Below are 13184 nucleotides of genomic sequence, written 5' to 3'. Positions count from 1 at the left end.
CACACATTGATGTGATGGTACTGGCAGTATTCTTGGTGTTTTTTTAAAATATCGCAAATTATTTATGTTTTAAAAAAAGGCTTATTTATAAGGAAGATAAAGACTAGGGAATAACAAGAATACTACTAGGGCTTGCAATGAAAAGTAAGCTAAGAAGAAGATGAAGTAATTATTTTCAATTATACCACATCCTACAAAATAGCAAAAAACTCCCATTACATTTTGTGTAATATGAGAAAAAGCTCTTTGATCCATGAATGGGCTAATCCAACAGCTATTCACATAATTCCTGTCCTTTTCAGGGAGAATAGCAATCAATGATCAAGAAGGAAAGTACAAGTCACAAAAAGCATGGAATCTTACTTTTTCATCATCTTCAGTAAATGGAGCACCTTCAGGAATCTTATTTATTGCTTGGGCCACACCGATAATCTCACCATCACTGCTTCGGATAGGCATGCACAGTAATGATTTTGTCTTGTATCCAGTTAGCTTGTCAATTTCATCATTGAATCTGCGATCCTAAAAATAAGACAGAGAGGGCATCATTAACTGCATTTGCATTGTTGTCAGGGAGAAGGAGAGAGAATGTTTCTGTGTGTGATACCTTATCACTGGGAACTTCACCCCGCGGATTTTTAATAACAAGAACAGATCTGATTTCATGTTGAATTCACCAAAGGAACGTAAATGAAAATAAATCACCACCATAGTTTTTAACCATGGTAAACGAAGAGAGAAACTTTAAACCCCACTACAACAATATATCAAAGTTGGGGAAGGGGCAAGTGTTTTTAATAGAACTTCACACTGTGCTATTTATTAAAATATGTTATTTCGCATAGACAACTGGCTATGAAGTATCATATAAGAAATATATATTAAGCATTATGAAAAAGTATGCAGAAAAAGCAATTATGTTTCCTCAGTCAAAATGATCCTGTGAAAAAAACAGAACTTATGGGCCCATACTGATACTTTTTAAACATTCTAAAAAATGTTTTTAATGTGGTGGGTACGGAGGAAGTAAAAGGCTTCTTTACACAATGTCAGCTAAAAAATGTAGAAGGACTGATAAAATTATATAATACCTATTTTGCAACTACAGATACAATAATGGATACAAGCAAGGATCATCAATAGATGCCAATACCATTGGATGAAAAATTGTTAGTAAACAGGGTATTCACTTAGTCTCAAAGTGCCTCATTAAATTCAAAGAGAAAAAGATGTCTTTATCATTATCTAGTGGACATCATATTAAACAAGTAATCAAACTTAGCATCACCATTAATGAGACAAAACAGCACCATGTGCGCCTCCTGATGTGATGCAATAAGGACACAGCGCCATCAAGAATGTGGAATGGGGCTTCCCTGGTGGCGCAGTGGTTGAGAGTCCACCTGCCAATGCAAGGGACACGGGATCGTGCCGCAGAGTGGCTGGGCCCGTGAGCCATGGCTGCTGAGCCTGCGCGTCCGGAGCCTGTGATCCGCAACGGGAGAGGCCACAACAGTGAGAGGCCCGCATACCGCAAAAAAAAAAAAAAGAATGTGGAATGTTCTTGTCAAAGAGCTGAATCTGATCATTCAGGAAAAGAAAATTAAGAAAAATGCAGATTATTGCTCATTCCTTCAGAAGCCTGACCTGCACTTTTCAAAAATGTCAATATCATGAGAGATGAAATAAATTAAAAATAAAAATAAAGCCATGGGAGCTGTGCTGGTTTAAAGAAGACTGAAGAGACCTGAAACTTAAATGAAATGTGAGATCCTTCATTGAAAATTGTTATGCAATTTGGGAGGGAGACAATTAGAGAAAGTTGAACAAGGACTTTACATTAGATAATATCATTGTATCAATATAAATTTTCTTGGGTGTGATAGTGGTATTGTAATTATATAGGAGAATGTTATTTTTAGGATATACATGCTAGAGTATGTTGAGGTGAAATGTCATACTACCTTCAACTTACTTTCAAATGGAAAGAAAGAGAAAGAAAGAAAAGGAAGGAAGGAAGGAAGGAAGGGAGGGAGGAAGGAAGGGAGGCAGAAAGAAAGGAAGAAAGAGAGGGACTTCCCTGGTGGTCCAGTAGTTAAGGCTCTGTGCTTCCATTGAAGGGGGCACGGTTTTGATCCCTGGTTGGGGAACTAAGATCCCACATGCTGAGTGGGCCAAAAAAAAAAAAAAAGAAAGAAGAAAGGAAAGGAAGGGAAGGGAACGGAAGGGAGAAAAAAGAAGGAAGAATGGAGAGTGAGAGAGAGAAAAGACTGGCTCCTAAAAGGGTAATAGGGACTAAAAACATTCCAAGGAAGAAGATAAACTGGATCCAGGCTCACTGCTTCAAGCCAGGGGCTGAAGTGAGGCTTCTCCCAATGCTCTTGATATTTCCTTGTTAAAAGAGGTTTAAAAATCAAAAACAGGGCTTCCCTGGTGGCGCAGTGGTTGAGAGTCCGCCTGCCGACTCAGGGGACACGGGCTCGTGCCCCGGTCTGGGAAGATCCCACATGCCACGGAGCGGCTGGGCCCGTGAGCCATGGCCACTGAGCCTGCGCGTCCAGACCCTGTACTCCGCAACGGGAGAGGCCACAACAGTGAGAGGCCCGCGTACCAAGAAAAAAAAAAAAAAAAAATCAAAAACAAAGCACTGCTGTCGACCACCATAGAGAGCTATGAATTTTATCTGACTGAGGGCCTAGGAAGGCTGGCTGCGGACAAAGTGATAACTTCAAGACCAAACAGTGCTGGGCTTCTATGACCTCTGTGATATCCCCAATATCAAAAGACCTCTGTGATATCCCCAATATCAAAAGAACAGGAACCCTCTTTGTAATAAGGCCTGATTCTGGTCTGGGTCTGGGGCCTATGGAGGCCATTCTAAACCCTTAGTTAGGGAGAGGGGAGCCCTCAAGAGAGAGGGGAATCAAAACCCAGACAAAACCAAATCTCCTGCTCAAAATGAGCCTGCAACTAAACTTTCAGAAAAACACTAATTTGTATTACTTTTTTTTTCATTCACTGAGGAAACATTATGTGTCAGGCTGTGAGCTAGGAGATACAGCAGGAACAGAAGCATCATCCCTGCCTTCAATGAACCTGAAATTTAGTAGCTGAGGCAGATGACATATAAATGTATAATCATATATTGTGCTAAGTGATACTGACGAAAAGACAAGGTACCACAAGAGAGGCTCAAAAGAAGGAACCTGTTTTTACGGGGATCAAGGAAGTTCTCTCTGAAGACAGGACAAGTAAGCTGTGACTTGAGTCACGAGTAATAATTAGCCAGTCAAATAATGGTGGGATAAACTTTCCAGGAACCTGGAACAATGCACACGTGAAGGTCCTGAAGCAAGAAAAAGCTTAGTAATTTCCAAAAACTCAAAGGTCAAAGGCAAGAGCACAGGAAGCCACAGGGAAAATGGAAGAGGAAGGCAGGGGCCAGATGGTACCAAGTCTTACAGGACCAGACAGGAGTTATATTATTCCTAAATGCAATGGAAAATCACTGAAGATCTTGAAGCAGAAGGATGGTATGATTCATTATGCAGCACTTGGCATTCTCTGAAATCATCATCTTAGTTTATTTGTTCTCCCACCACTGGTATATAAGATCTGAGAGAGCAAAGCTTTTATTTCTCATTTACTACTTCATACTGGCTTACTAGAGGTGTTCCACAACACTTTCCCTGAGTAATAGGTGGTTTTTTTTTAAAGACTGTGTTGTAATTATGCAAAATATTAGAAAGTTGAAAAGGCCCTAAGGCCCCACATTTCACTGTGATACTATTGTACATGTACAGAAGAGAGATGCACAAATGTTTACTGCAACATCAACTATGAAAAGAAAAAAACTGGAAATCATTTGAATATTGGTCAATAGAAAGATAAACAAATTATGATGTCGTTTTGATATACTATACAACAATTTAAAGGAATCAGCTAAAGCTACTTGTATTAACATGAACAAACATCAAAAACATGTTAAATGAAACAAGCTGCAAACTCATACCATCTATATAATACCACCAAAATTTAAAAACAATACTAAATATTATGTATGGATTCATACATGTAGCAACAGTATAATGCATGCATGGGAATAATAAAGTCTGAATTGATATAAGTGGTTACCGCCAGGGAGGAAGGGAGGAAATAGCATGAGGGAGAGGTTAGAGGGAGGCTTCAATTCTAACAACACAATTTTCCTTCTTTAAAAAAAAACTGTGAAGCAAATGTAGTACAGTGCTAAAATTCTATAAACTTTGATGGTCTTATCTAAGGGTTTGAAATATTTTATAACAAAAAGTTTAAGACCAACTTTTAAAAGTTAAGAACTTTGTGGAAGATGATATAGGGCTGGAATAGGAGAAACCAGTAAGGAAATTTCAGTGGTCCAGGTTAGGCAAGAAGATGGTCTGGGTTAAAAGAAAAGCAATGGAGCTAAGGAAAAATAGATGGATATGTTGAGTCTACAGTACTTCCTAATGAATTGGTTGGTGACGGGGGTCTAGAGAAAGAAGAATGAATCTCAGGTTTTAATTTGAGAAACTATATAGATGGAAGTGCCATCTACTGGAATGGGGAAGTTTGAGATGAAGGTGAAAGTCTACATATACAGAAAGTCAGGAAGGTTGATAAATCAGTGAGGTATATCCTGCAACCTAAAATCAGTGGTTCTCCACCCTGGCTGCATGTGAGAATTACCTGAGAAGGTTTTCAAAATACCAGTGCCTGGGCTTCACCCCATCCCAAATTGAACCAATCAATACGAAGCATTGGTCTTTAATTGGTTTTAAATGCTCATAGCTGGTTCTCACATGAGAACAATTGTCCAAAATGATAAAGGGCTTAGTCACTAGTAAGATCAATAAAGTTCATTGATAAGAAAAGCCTTAAAATGGGGAGGAACAAAGAGAGTGGCATGTATTCTGGTGGTTACATATCATTGGTGTGGACCATGTGAGACGACTTGAAAATCCACTCTGGAATAGGCAAGCCTTTCTACTCTTACCTTTGTGATAGTCTGTATCTCTGGAGAAGGGCGTCATCCACCAAAGGCCAACTCTGAGTAAATCAACCACCAAGACTGTGGGGTATTCATTGCCAAAATATCCAAAGCCACATGACAACAATAGATACAGGGGTGCTTCATCATGACCAGGGGAAACAAAAATAGAGTAAACCCTTCTCACCATCTCTCCAACTCTCTACACTCACCTGATAAACTTGTAACTTGAGGAGAAAAAGATAATTATGTTGATATATGTGGTAAGTGTTAATCTTCTAATTTAAAAGCTGGGAAGATAAATTTATTTCATTAAGTCATAATGGTTTTTTAAAAATAATGCATCATAAAACATACTTTGTCCATGTCTTCATTACACTATTTATGGGATTATTCTCACAAATTAACTCAAAACTTGATATAATCCATCTAATGAGAGGTCAGAAGAGCTGATACAATTGCATACTTTACAATTATATTAATCTCTAGATTAATTTTCCAATTTAAGAAAATAAAGAAAGCTGAGCCCAAAATCGAGGTATAAATTAATCATAGGAGATGAAGAAAACTAAGCAAATAATTAGATAAAGGAACATATTACTCTGATGTTACAGAGAGAGGGAAAGTTTAAAAATGGAAGATAGCAAAAAATAGATTTTGCTAGCCAAGCAATGACCACAAATGAGTATAGTAGTAAAGGAAACATAGGGCATTGTGGAACACACAGTCTGAGGGGGGGGGGTGGCGTGGGGGAATCTCCCAAGGAAAGTGAAATTTTTAAGCTGACAGCCAAAGGATTGGTTTCCCAGGAAGAGGGAATAGTATTCAAAATTCAGAGGCAATAGGAAGCTGGTGAATTTGAGGAACTGAAAAAAGTTGAAGATGGTTCTCAAGGGAAGAGTCAGAGATGGAACAAAAAAGACCAGCTGGAAGCTGAAGAAGGGGTGCTTAGCGACCAGGTTTTGAACTGTAAATTTACCATAGAGGAAGAGGGAGTCACTAGAGGGTTTTAAGAAGGTAGGTGGGAGTAATATGGATGATTCTTCATTTTCAAAAGAGTTATTATGGCTTACAGGTAAAGAATGAATGGGAGGCAAGAAGTCTAGGTGAGAGATAAACCATCTCTGGACTGGGATGGTGGCTATTGGTGGTAGGGGTGATGGGAAAGGACTGAGTTGAAAGATACTTTGGAGGTAGAATCACTAGGACTTGCTGATTAATTTGATGTAAGGTTGCTAATGCTAGAGAAGTAAAAAATAGCTGCATATAGCCAGTGCAGGTACCTGGGTGAGTGGTAGATTCCCTGAGTGAGGAACACAGGGAGGGGACAGCTTCTGAGGGGGTAATAGGAGTTCCCTTGTGGATGTTTTGAGGTTTAGTTAACTACGGGCCATCCACATGGTGGTATTGCCCCCAAAGTAGTTTGAGATATAGGTAGGTAGGTAGATAGATAGATATATAGATAGGTGTTTTAATTTCAGGAAAAGGAAGGCAAGGAAGAGACTAATTAGATAAGAATGAGAGATTCTGCTCAATAACTTCACTTGAGGTCTTCACCACACTCACCAGCAAAGCTTCACAGAAGGCCAGGCACAGAGGTGACAGGAGCAATGAGAAGGTAGAAACATTGGGCCTACTTACTGCTGGAGATGGAAACTTGAGTAGGAAACTAACAAACGCCTCTAGGTCTATAATGAAATATCACATTGAGAATGCTGTCCAATTTTTATTCATCTCCCTTAGGACAAAAAAATAAGAAATGATCTACAACAGGAGAGATTTCTAATAAATTAAAGGGCTTCTTTAATAAGGTTGTTAAAATCTGGAATGAGTTTCTTATGAATGTGGCAGACTCTTTTTTGCTTCGAGTATTTTTATGTCATAATATTTTTCGTATCACAGATACTTTAAGTATAACTGTTCTTGAGAAGTGCAGGGATCTTCTCAGTGCTTTTGTGTAGACCTACTTTTTGCATGTGACACTCAGCTATGATTTTTAATATTTAAAAAGATAAAGTCATAAGGCCAAAAGCAATTTTGAATTTTTAGCAATGGAACTGACCTGTGCCCGCTACAGAGAGAACAGTAAGTGCATGTACTTCTGACCCAGGACCTTGCAATTGCAGCCTCCTCTGCACATTCCTGAGTTGAATATGATGCCACAGAACACACCTAGAAAGCGGATCCCACCTGCAAAGTCCACTAAGGCTGTAGAAAGAACCAACTTCTGAAGTCTGAGCTTGCAGGTCCCTGAAAAAAGAGCTATGTTCACTGCACTCGAGAATCCCAGCCAGCCCCAGGGAGACATATTTTTGAGGCACATAAGAAGCCTCAAAGCAAAAGGGAAACTATCCACTCTTCTTTTCACTTTCTCAGAGAAGTCACTCAAGGCTCCCTAAGGCAGGAGCCAGAGCTAAGAATCTTATTCAGACTCATAGCAAGGATGGGTCACGTAAGATCTCTTTTACCCTCTCTGTGTTTAAGGTTTCTCTCCCCAACACTTTATAGTAAAATTATCCAGTGCTCATGATTAAGCCAAGAACTAGTCTTGACCACCATTTAACCTATAAGGGTGATTGTTTTAACCACAATTTCAACTTTACCTTGGGTCCTTCAGAGCCAAGATGATCAAACTCTTCAAGTCTGAGAACATCCACATGATGAGAACTATGTTTTTAAAACATATGGATGAGAAAACATGTAAATGCAAAAAGCTCCTCTTAACTCCATGAAATGTTTAATGAATTTGTATCTGAGTTACTGTGTCCATAAATTATAGAGGAAAAGTAATAGAAGATGTGTGTATATATGGCAATTCTTCAGTCTACAAACACTGTTAGGTATTCATAAGAATAGAGCAGTGGTTGGCAACTGTTCCTAACATTGGAATCACTTGAGGAGCTTTAGGTAACTACTGATGCCCTAGCCCAATTCTGACCAATTAAATCATAATCGATGGGAGGAGGGGTTGTGCAGGGGATCTGACTTCTAACTGTTGGTCCGGGATAAGAACCACTGAATCAAAGGTCCCTTAATAAATCCAAGGCCTCCAGAGGTCTAAGGGGTCTTGTAAACCACTGCTTTAGAGCTTTCAGAATAAGATTGTTCGTTAGCTTTTGTTTTGTTTCAGTTTGTTATGTTTTCCATCCACTCTCCTCATAGGCTTAATACACTGGGCCTGCATACCTTACGCAGAACCCTCCTATCCTCCCCACAACAAAGAAAGGTTTGGAGACCAAGTTCAGTCCCGCATTTCATCTACATCTTCCTTCAAATGCCTTATGGAGCTGCAATGTAGAGAAGCTAATGGAAATATAAAATATAAAATGAATATGCCATTGAAACTCAAACCAAAGGATTGCCCACTATCTGAAGCTTAAAAGAAAATTGCTTTTATTGGTACATCAATTAGTAACACTCATTTAATTCCAATTCATAAAAGCATCTCCTTACATTTATGACTGATCATAAACATCACTTATTTTCCAAAAACTGCTTGGAAAGCTAAGCTCTCAAAAATTTTGATTAGTCTTTAATCATTTGAAATGTACTATTCTGCTTTTCTCCATACAAGGAAGCATAACTAATTGTTCTGAACTGATGGAAGGCTTGAGAATATACTGCACAAAAACAAAGACACAGCATATGGTAAGTAGATAGCTAACGCTTTGGGCATCCTAATTTGATACTTGCCGAGAAAAAGTGCAAAGTTATCATGGTTGTTCCTAATATGTATTCATAGAATGTCATTGCTCAACAGCAAACAAAAATCTTGTCTCTGAATTCTTTCAAAAAGAAACGTGTATAGCTTTAAATAGTATAAAATATTACCAAAAAGTATGTATGTTTTTGAAACGTCACTCTTTTATGGACCTGAAGTGGTGTGGTAGGTGGTGGAGCAGTTTATAAATATGTACAGGTCACCTCTATTTGGTTAATGCTTAATGGGCACACTTTCAATTAAGTCTTCCAAGCTGAATTAGTGGTTAACAGACACCATAAAAGAATTTAATATGAGGTTTAGAAAGAGCCATTGTTATTACCAAGTCACTGTACTTTAGGTGCGTTTCTAAAGTAAACTTGGCTTGCTGATCTTATTTCTTTGTTCTGCCTTTCTTAGTTGGCACTTTTATTTGGTCCTGTCTTATTGTTGTCATCATGACTATTATTATTTATCTTTCTTATGAGAAATACAAATATATCTGAAGGCATATAAGACACAGGAAAATGGAAGAGCCACAGCACAGGTGAAACCAAAGTTGGTGAGGTGGTATGAAAGAAAATGGTGAAATCTTAAACTTCTTTAATACATAGCACAGATATCTACTAAGGATATACTGTAAGTGTGCAGATAAATTGTATGTAGAGTTAAAATGCAACTCCATTTCTATAAGATTTATTGTGTATAATTAAAATGTCTGAGCCAAAGACCAGTATCTGAAGAGATAGACATAGGAAGAGTCAGCTGGCCAGAAGCACCTTTCTTCCTGTCACAGTGGAGCCATCTAAGAACTTTGGTGAATCAGGGAGGTGAGGCTACAGGTGGAACCAAGAAGGCCATGAAGTCTATAAATATGGACAAGGGATTGTCAACATGGAGTTGTGATTCAAAGCCAAACAGTCAGGAACCAGGGAATATAGGGAAAGCCAAGGTCAAAAGAGTGATGCATGAAAAGCCAGATCTGAACCAGGGGTACAGATTAACAGAGACACACCAGAGATTTGGTCTCATTTATTTGTTAAAACCTAACAAGGATCATAGAAAAAGAGATCAGATTTGTGGTTACCAGAGGCAGGGCATGGGGGCAGGGGGAATTGGATGAAGGTAGTCAAAAGGCACAAACTTCCAGTTATCAGACAAATAAGCACTAGGGATACCATGTACAACATCATATAATGAAAACTGTGTGTGTCATATTTCAAAGTTAAGAGAGGAAATCTTAAGACTTCTCATTACAAGGGAAAATTTATTTTCTACTTCTTTAGTTTTGTATCTATACAAGATGACGGATGTTCACTAAACTTACTGTGGTAATCACTTTATGATGTATTTCAGTCAAATCATTATGCTGTACACCTTAAACTTATACAGTGCTGTATGTCAATTAAATCTGGATAAAACTGAAAGGAAAATTAAATAAAAGCTCTGGATTTAAAAAAAAAACCCAACAAGGACCACCTCCAACAGAAAGCCTATTTTACTCTTCCCAATGTGACCAATTGAGACAACCAGAAAAGTTGGCCCCCAAATGTAACTAATTGGTAAACAGCTGTATCAATAAGATTGTGACTTTCCCACATTTATGGCAAATACACTAATTTCTAGTATCAAAGTGTGTAAGTTATATTTTAATACATATTTTATTAAGGTTTTACTATTAATATGTGGAAGTTACTGTTTTTGTTTGACAGAAGTTTAACGTTAAAAAGCAATCTTAGACTTCTCCTCGGAAAATTGGTGAAAAAAGTGGCCTACACCATTCAGAGTCACATTGTTATTGCTGAAATAGAAGCCCAGAGAGAGCCGTGTGGCTGAGAGGGTCTTGGTGCTCTGGCAGGGTGTCAGGTCTGTGCCTCTGCGGTAGGAGAGCCAAGTTCAGGACATTGGTCCACCAAAGATCTCCGGGCTCCATGTAACGTCAAATGGCGAAAGCTCTCCCATCTCAATGCTAAGACCCAGCTCCACTCAATGACCAGCAAAATACAATGCTGGACACCCTATGCCAAACAATTAGCAAGACAGGAACACATCCCCACCCATTAGCAGAGAGGCTGCCTAAAATCATAATAAGGTAACAGACGCCCCAAAACACACTACCAGAAACAATCCTGCCCACCAGAAACACAAGATCAAGCCTCATCCACCAGAACACAGGCACCAGTCCGCTCCACCAGGAAGCCTACACAACCCACTGAAAAAACCGTAGCCACTGCAGGCAGACACCAAAAACGACAGGAACTATGAACCTGCAGTTTGCGGAAAGGAGACTCCAAACACAGTAAGTTAAGCAAAATGAGAAGACAGAGAAATACACAGCAGATGAAGGAGCAAGGTAAAAACCCACCAGACCAAACATATGAGGAGGAAATGGGAAGTCTACCTGAAAAAGAATTCAGAGTAATGACAGTATCCAAAACCTTGGAACTAGAATGGAGAAAATACAAGGAACGTTTAACACAGACCTAGAAGAACTAAAGAGCAAACAGTGATGAACAACACAATAAATGAAATTAAAAATTCTCTAGAAGGAATCAAGAGCAGAAAAACTGAGGGAGAAGAACAGATAAGTGACCTGGAAGATGAAGGAGTGGAAATAACTACCACAGAGCAGAATAAAGAAAAAAGAATGAAAAGAACTGAGGACAGTCTCAGAGACCTCTGGGACAACATTAAATGCACCAACATTCGAATTATAGGGATCCCAGAAACGAAGAGAAAATGAAAAGGACTGAAAAAACATCTGAAGAGATTATAGTTGAAAACTTCCCTAATATGCAAAAGGAAAGAGTCAACCAAGTCCTGGAAGCACAAAGAGCCCCATACAGGATAAATCCAAGGAGAAACATGCCAAGACACATATTAATCAAACTATCAAAAGTTAAATACAAAGACAAAATATTAAAAGCAACAAGGGAGGGCTTCCCTGGTGGCGCAGTGGTTGAGAGTCCGCCTGCCGATGCAGGGGACACGGGTTTGTGCCCCGGTCAGGGAAGATCCCACATGCCGCGGAGCAGCTAGGCACGTGAGCCATGGCCACTGAGCCTGCGCGTCCGGAGTCTGTGCTCCGCAAAGGGAAAGGCCACAACAGTGAGAGGCCCACATACCGCAAAAAAAAAAAAAGCAACAAGGGAAATCCAACAAATAACATACAAGGGAATCCTCATAAGGTTAACAGCTGATTTTTCAGCAGAAACTCTGCAAGCCAGAAGGGAGTGGCAGGACATATTGAAAGTGATAAAAGGGAAAAACCTACTACCAAGATTACTCTACCAAGCAAGAATCTCATTCAGATTTGACAGAGAAATTAAAACCTTTACAGACAAGCAAAAGCTAAGAGAATTCAGGAGCACCAAACGAGCATTACAACAAATGCTAAAGGAACTTCTCTAGGCAGGAAACTCAAGAGAAGGAAAAGACCTACAATAACAAACCCAAAACAATTAAGAAAATGGTAATAGGAACATACATATTGATAATTACCTTAAATGTAAATGGATTAAATGCTCCAACCAAAAGACATAGACTGGCTGAATGGATACAAAAACAAGACCCGTATATATGCTGTTTACAAGAGACCCACTTCAGACGTAGGGACACATACAGACTGAAAGTAAGGGGATGGAAAAAGATATTACATGCAAATGGAAATCAAAAGAAAGCTGGAGTAGCAATTCTCATATCAGACAATAGAGACTTTAAAATAAAGACTATTAAAAAGACAAAGAAGGACACTACATAATGATAAACGGATCAATCCAAAAAGAGGGTATAACAATTGTAAAAATTCATGCACCCAACAAAGGAGTACCTCAATACATAAGGCAAATGCTAACAGCCATAAAAGGGGAAATTGACAGTAACACAATCAGAGTAGGGGACTTTAGCAGCCCACTTTCACAAATGGACAGTCATGCAAAATGAAAACAAATAAGGAAACACAAGCTTTAAATGACACACTAAACAAGATGGCCTTAATTGATATGTATAGGACATTCCATCCAAAAACAACAGAATACACTTTTGTATAGGACATTCCATCCAAAAACAACAGAATACACTTTCTTCTCAGGTGCTCATTGAACATTCTCCAGGATAGATCATATCTTGGGTCACAAATCAAGCCTTGGTAAATTTAAGAAAATTGAAATCATATCAAGTACTTTCTCTGGCCACAACGCTATGAGACTAGATATCAATTACAGGAAAAACACTAAAAAATACAAACACATGGAACCTAAACAATATGTTGCTAAATAACCAAGAGATCACTGAAGAAATCTAAGAGTAAATTTAAAAATACCTAGAAACAAATGACAATGAAAACAAGATGACCCAAAACTTATTGGATGCAGCAAAAGCAGTTCTAAGAGGGAAGTTTATAGCAATATAATCCTACCTTAAGAAACAAGAAAAACCTCAAACAAAAAAACCTTACACCTAAAGCAATTAGAGAAA

The 13184-nt window shown here is 38.7% G+C and overlaps 1 protein-coding gene across 1 annotated transcript in view; it reads right to left on the bottom strand.

Moving 5' to 3' along the window:
• PDE11A (phosphodiesterase 11A) overlaps positions 1-13184 on the bottom strand; it is a 415741-nt gene that overhangs the window by 362944 nt on the left and 39613 nt on the right. The window contains exon 2 of the mRNA XM_029225505.1: positions 364-522. Coding sequence (XP_029081338.1) covers positions 364-522 — 159 coding nt within the window. The remainder of the gene's footprint in view (positions 1-363; positions 523-13184) is intronic.

Source organism: Monodon monoceros, unplaced genomic scaffold (assembly GCF_005190385.1).
Source record: "Monodon monoceros isolate NGI ecotype Baffin Bay Population unplaced genomic scaffold, NGI_Narwhal_1 Super_Scaffold_16, whole genome shotgun sequence".
In the NCBI taxonomy this organism is placed as follows: Eukaryota; Metazoa; Chordata; class Mammalia; order Artiodactyla; family Monodontidae; genus Monodon; species Monodon monoceros.
Note: the sequence above shows the minus strand (reverse complement) of the source record. Positions and strands in the feature narration are given on the sequence as shown.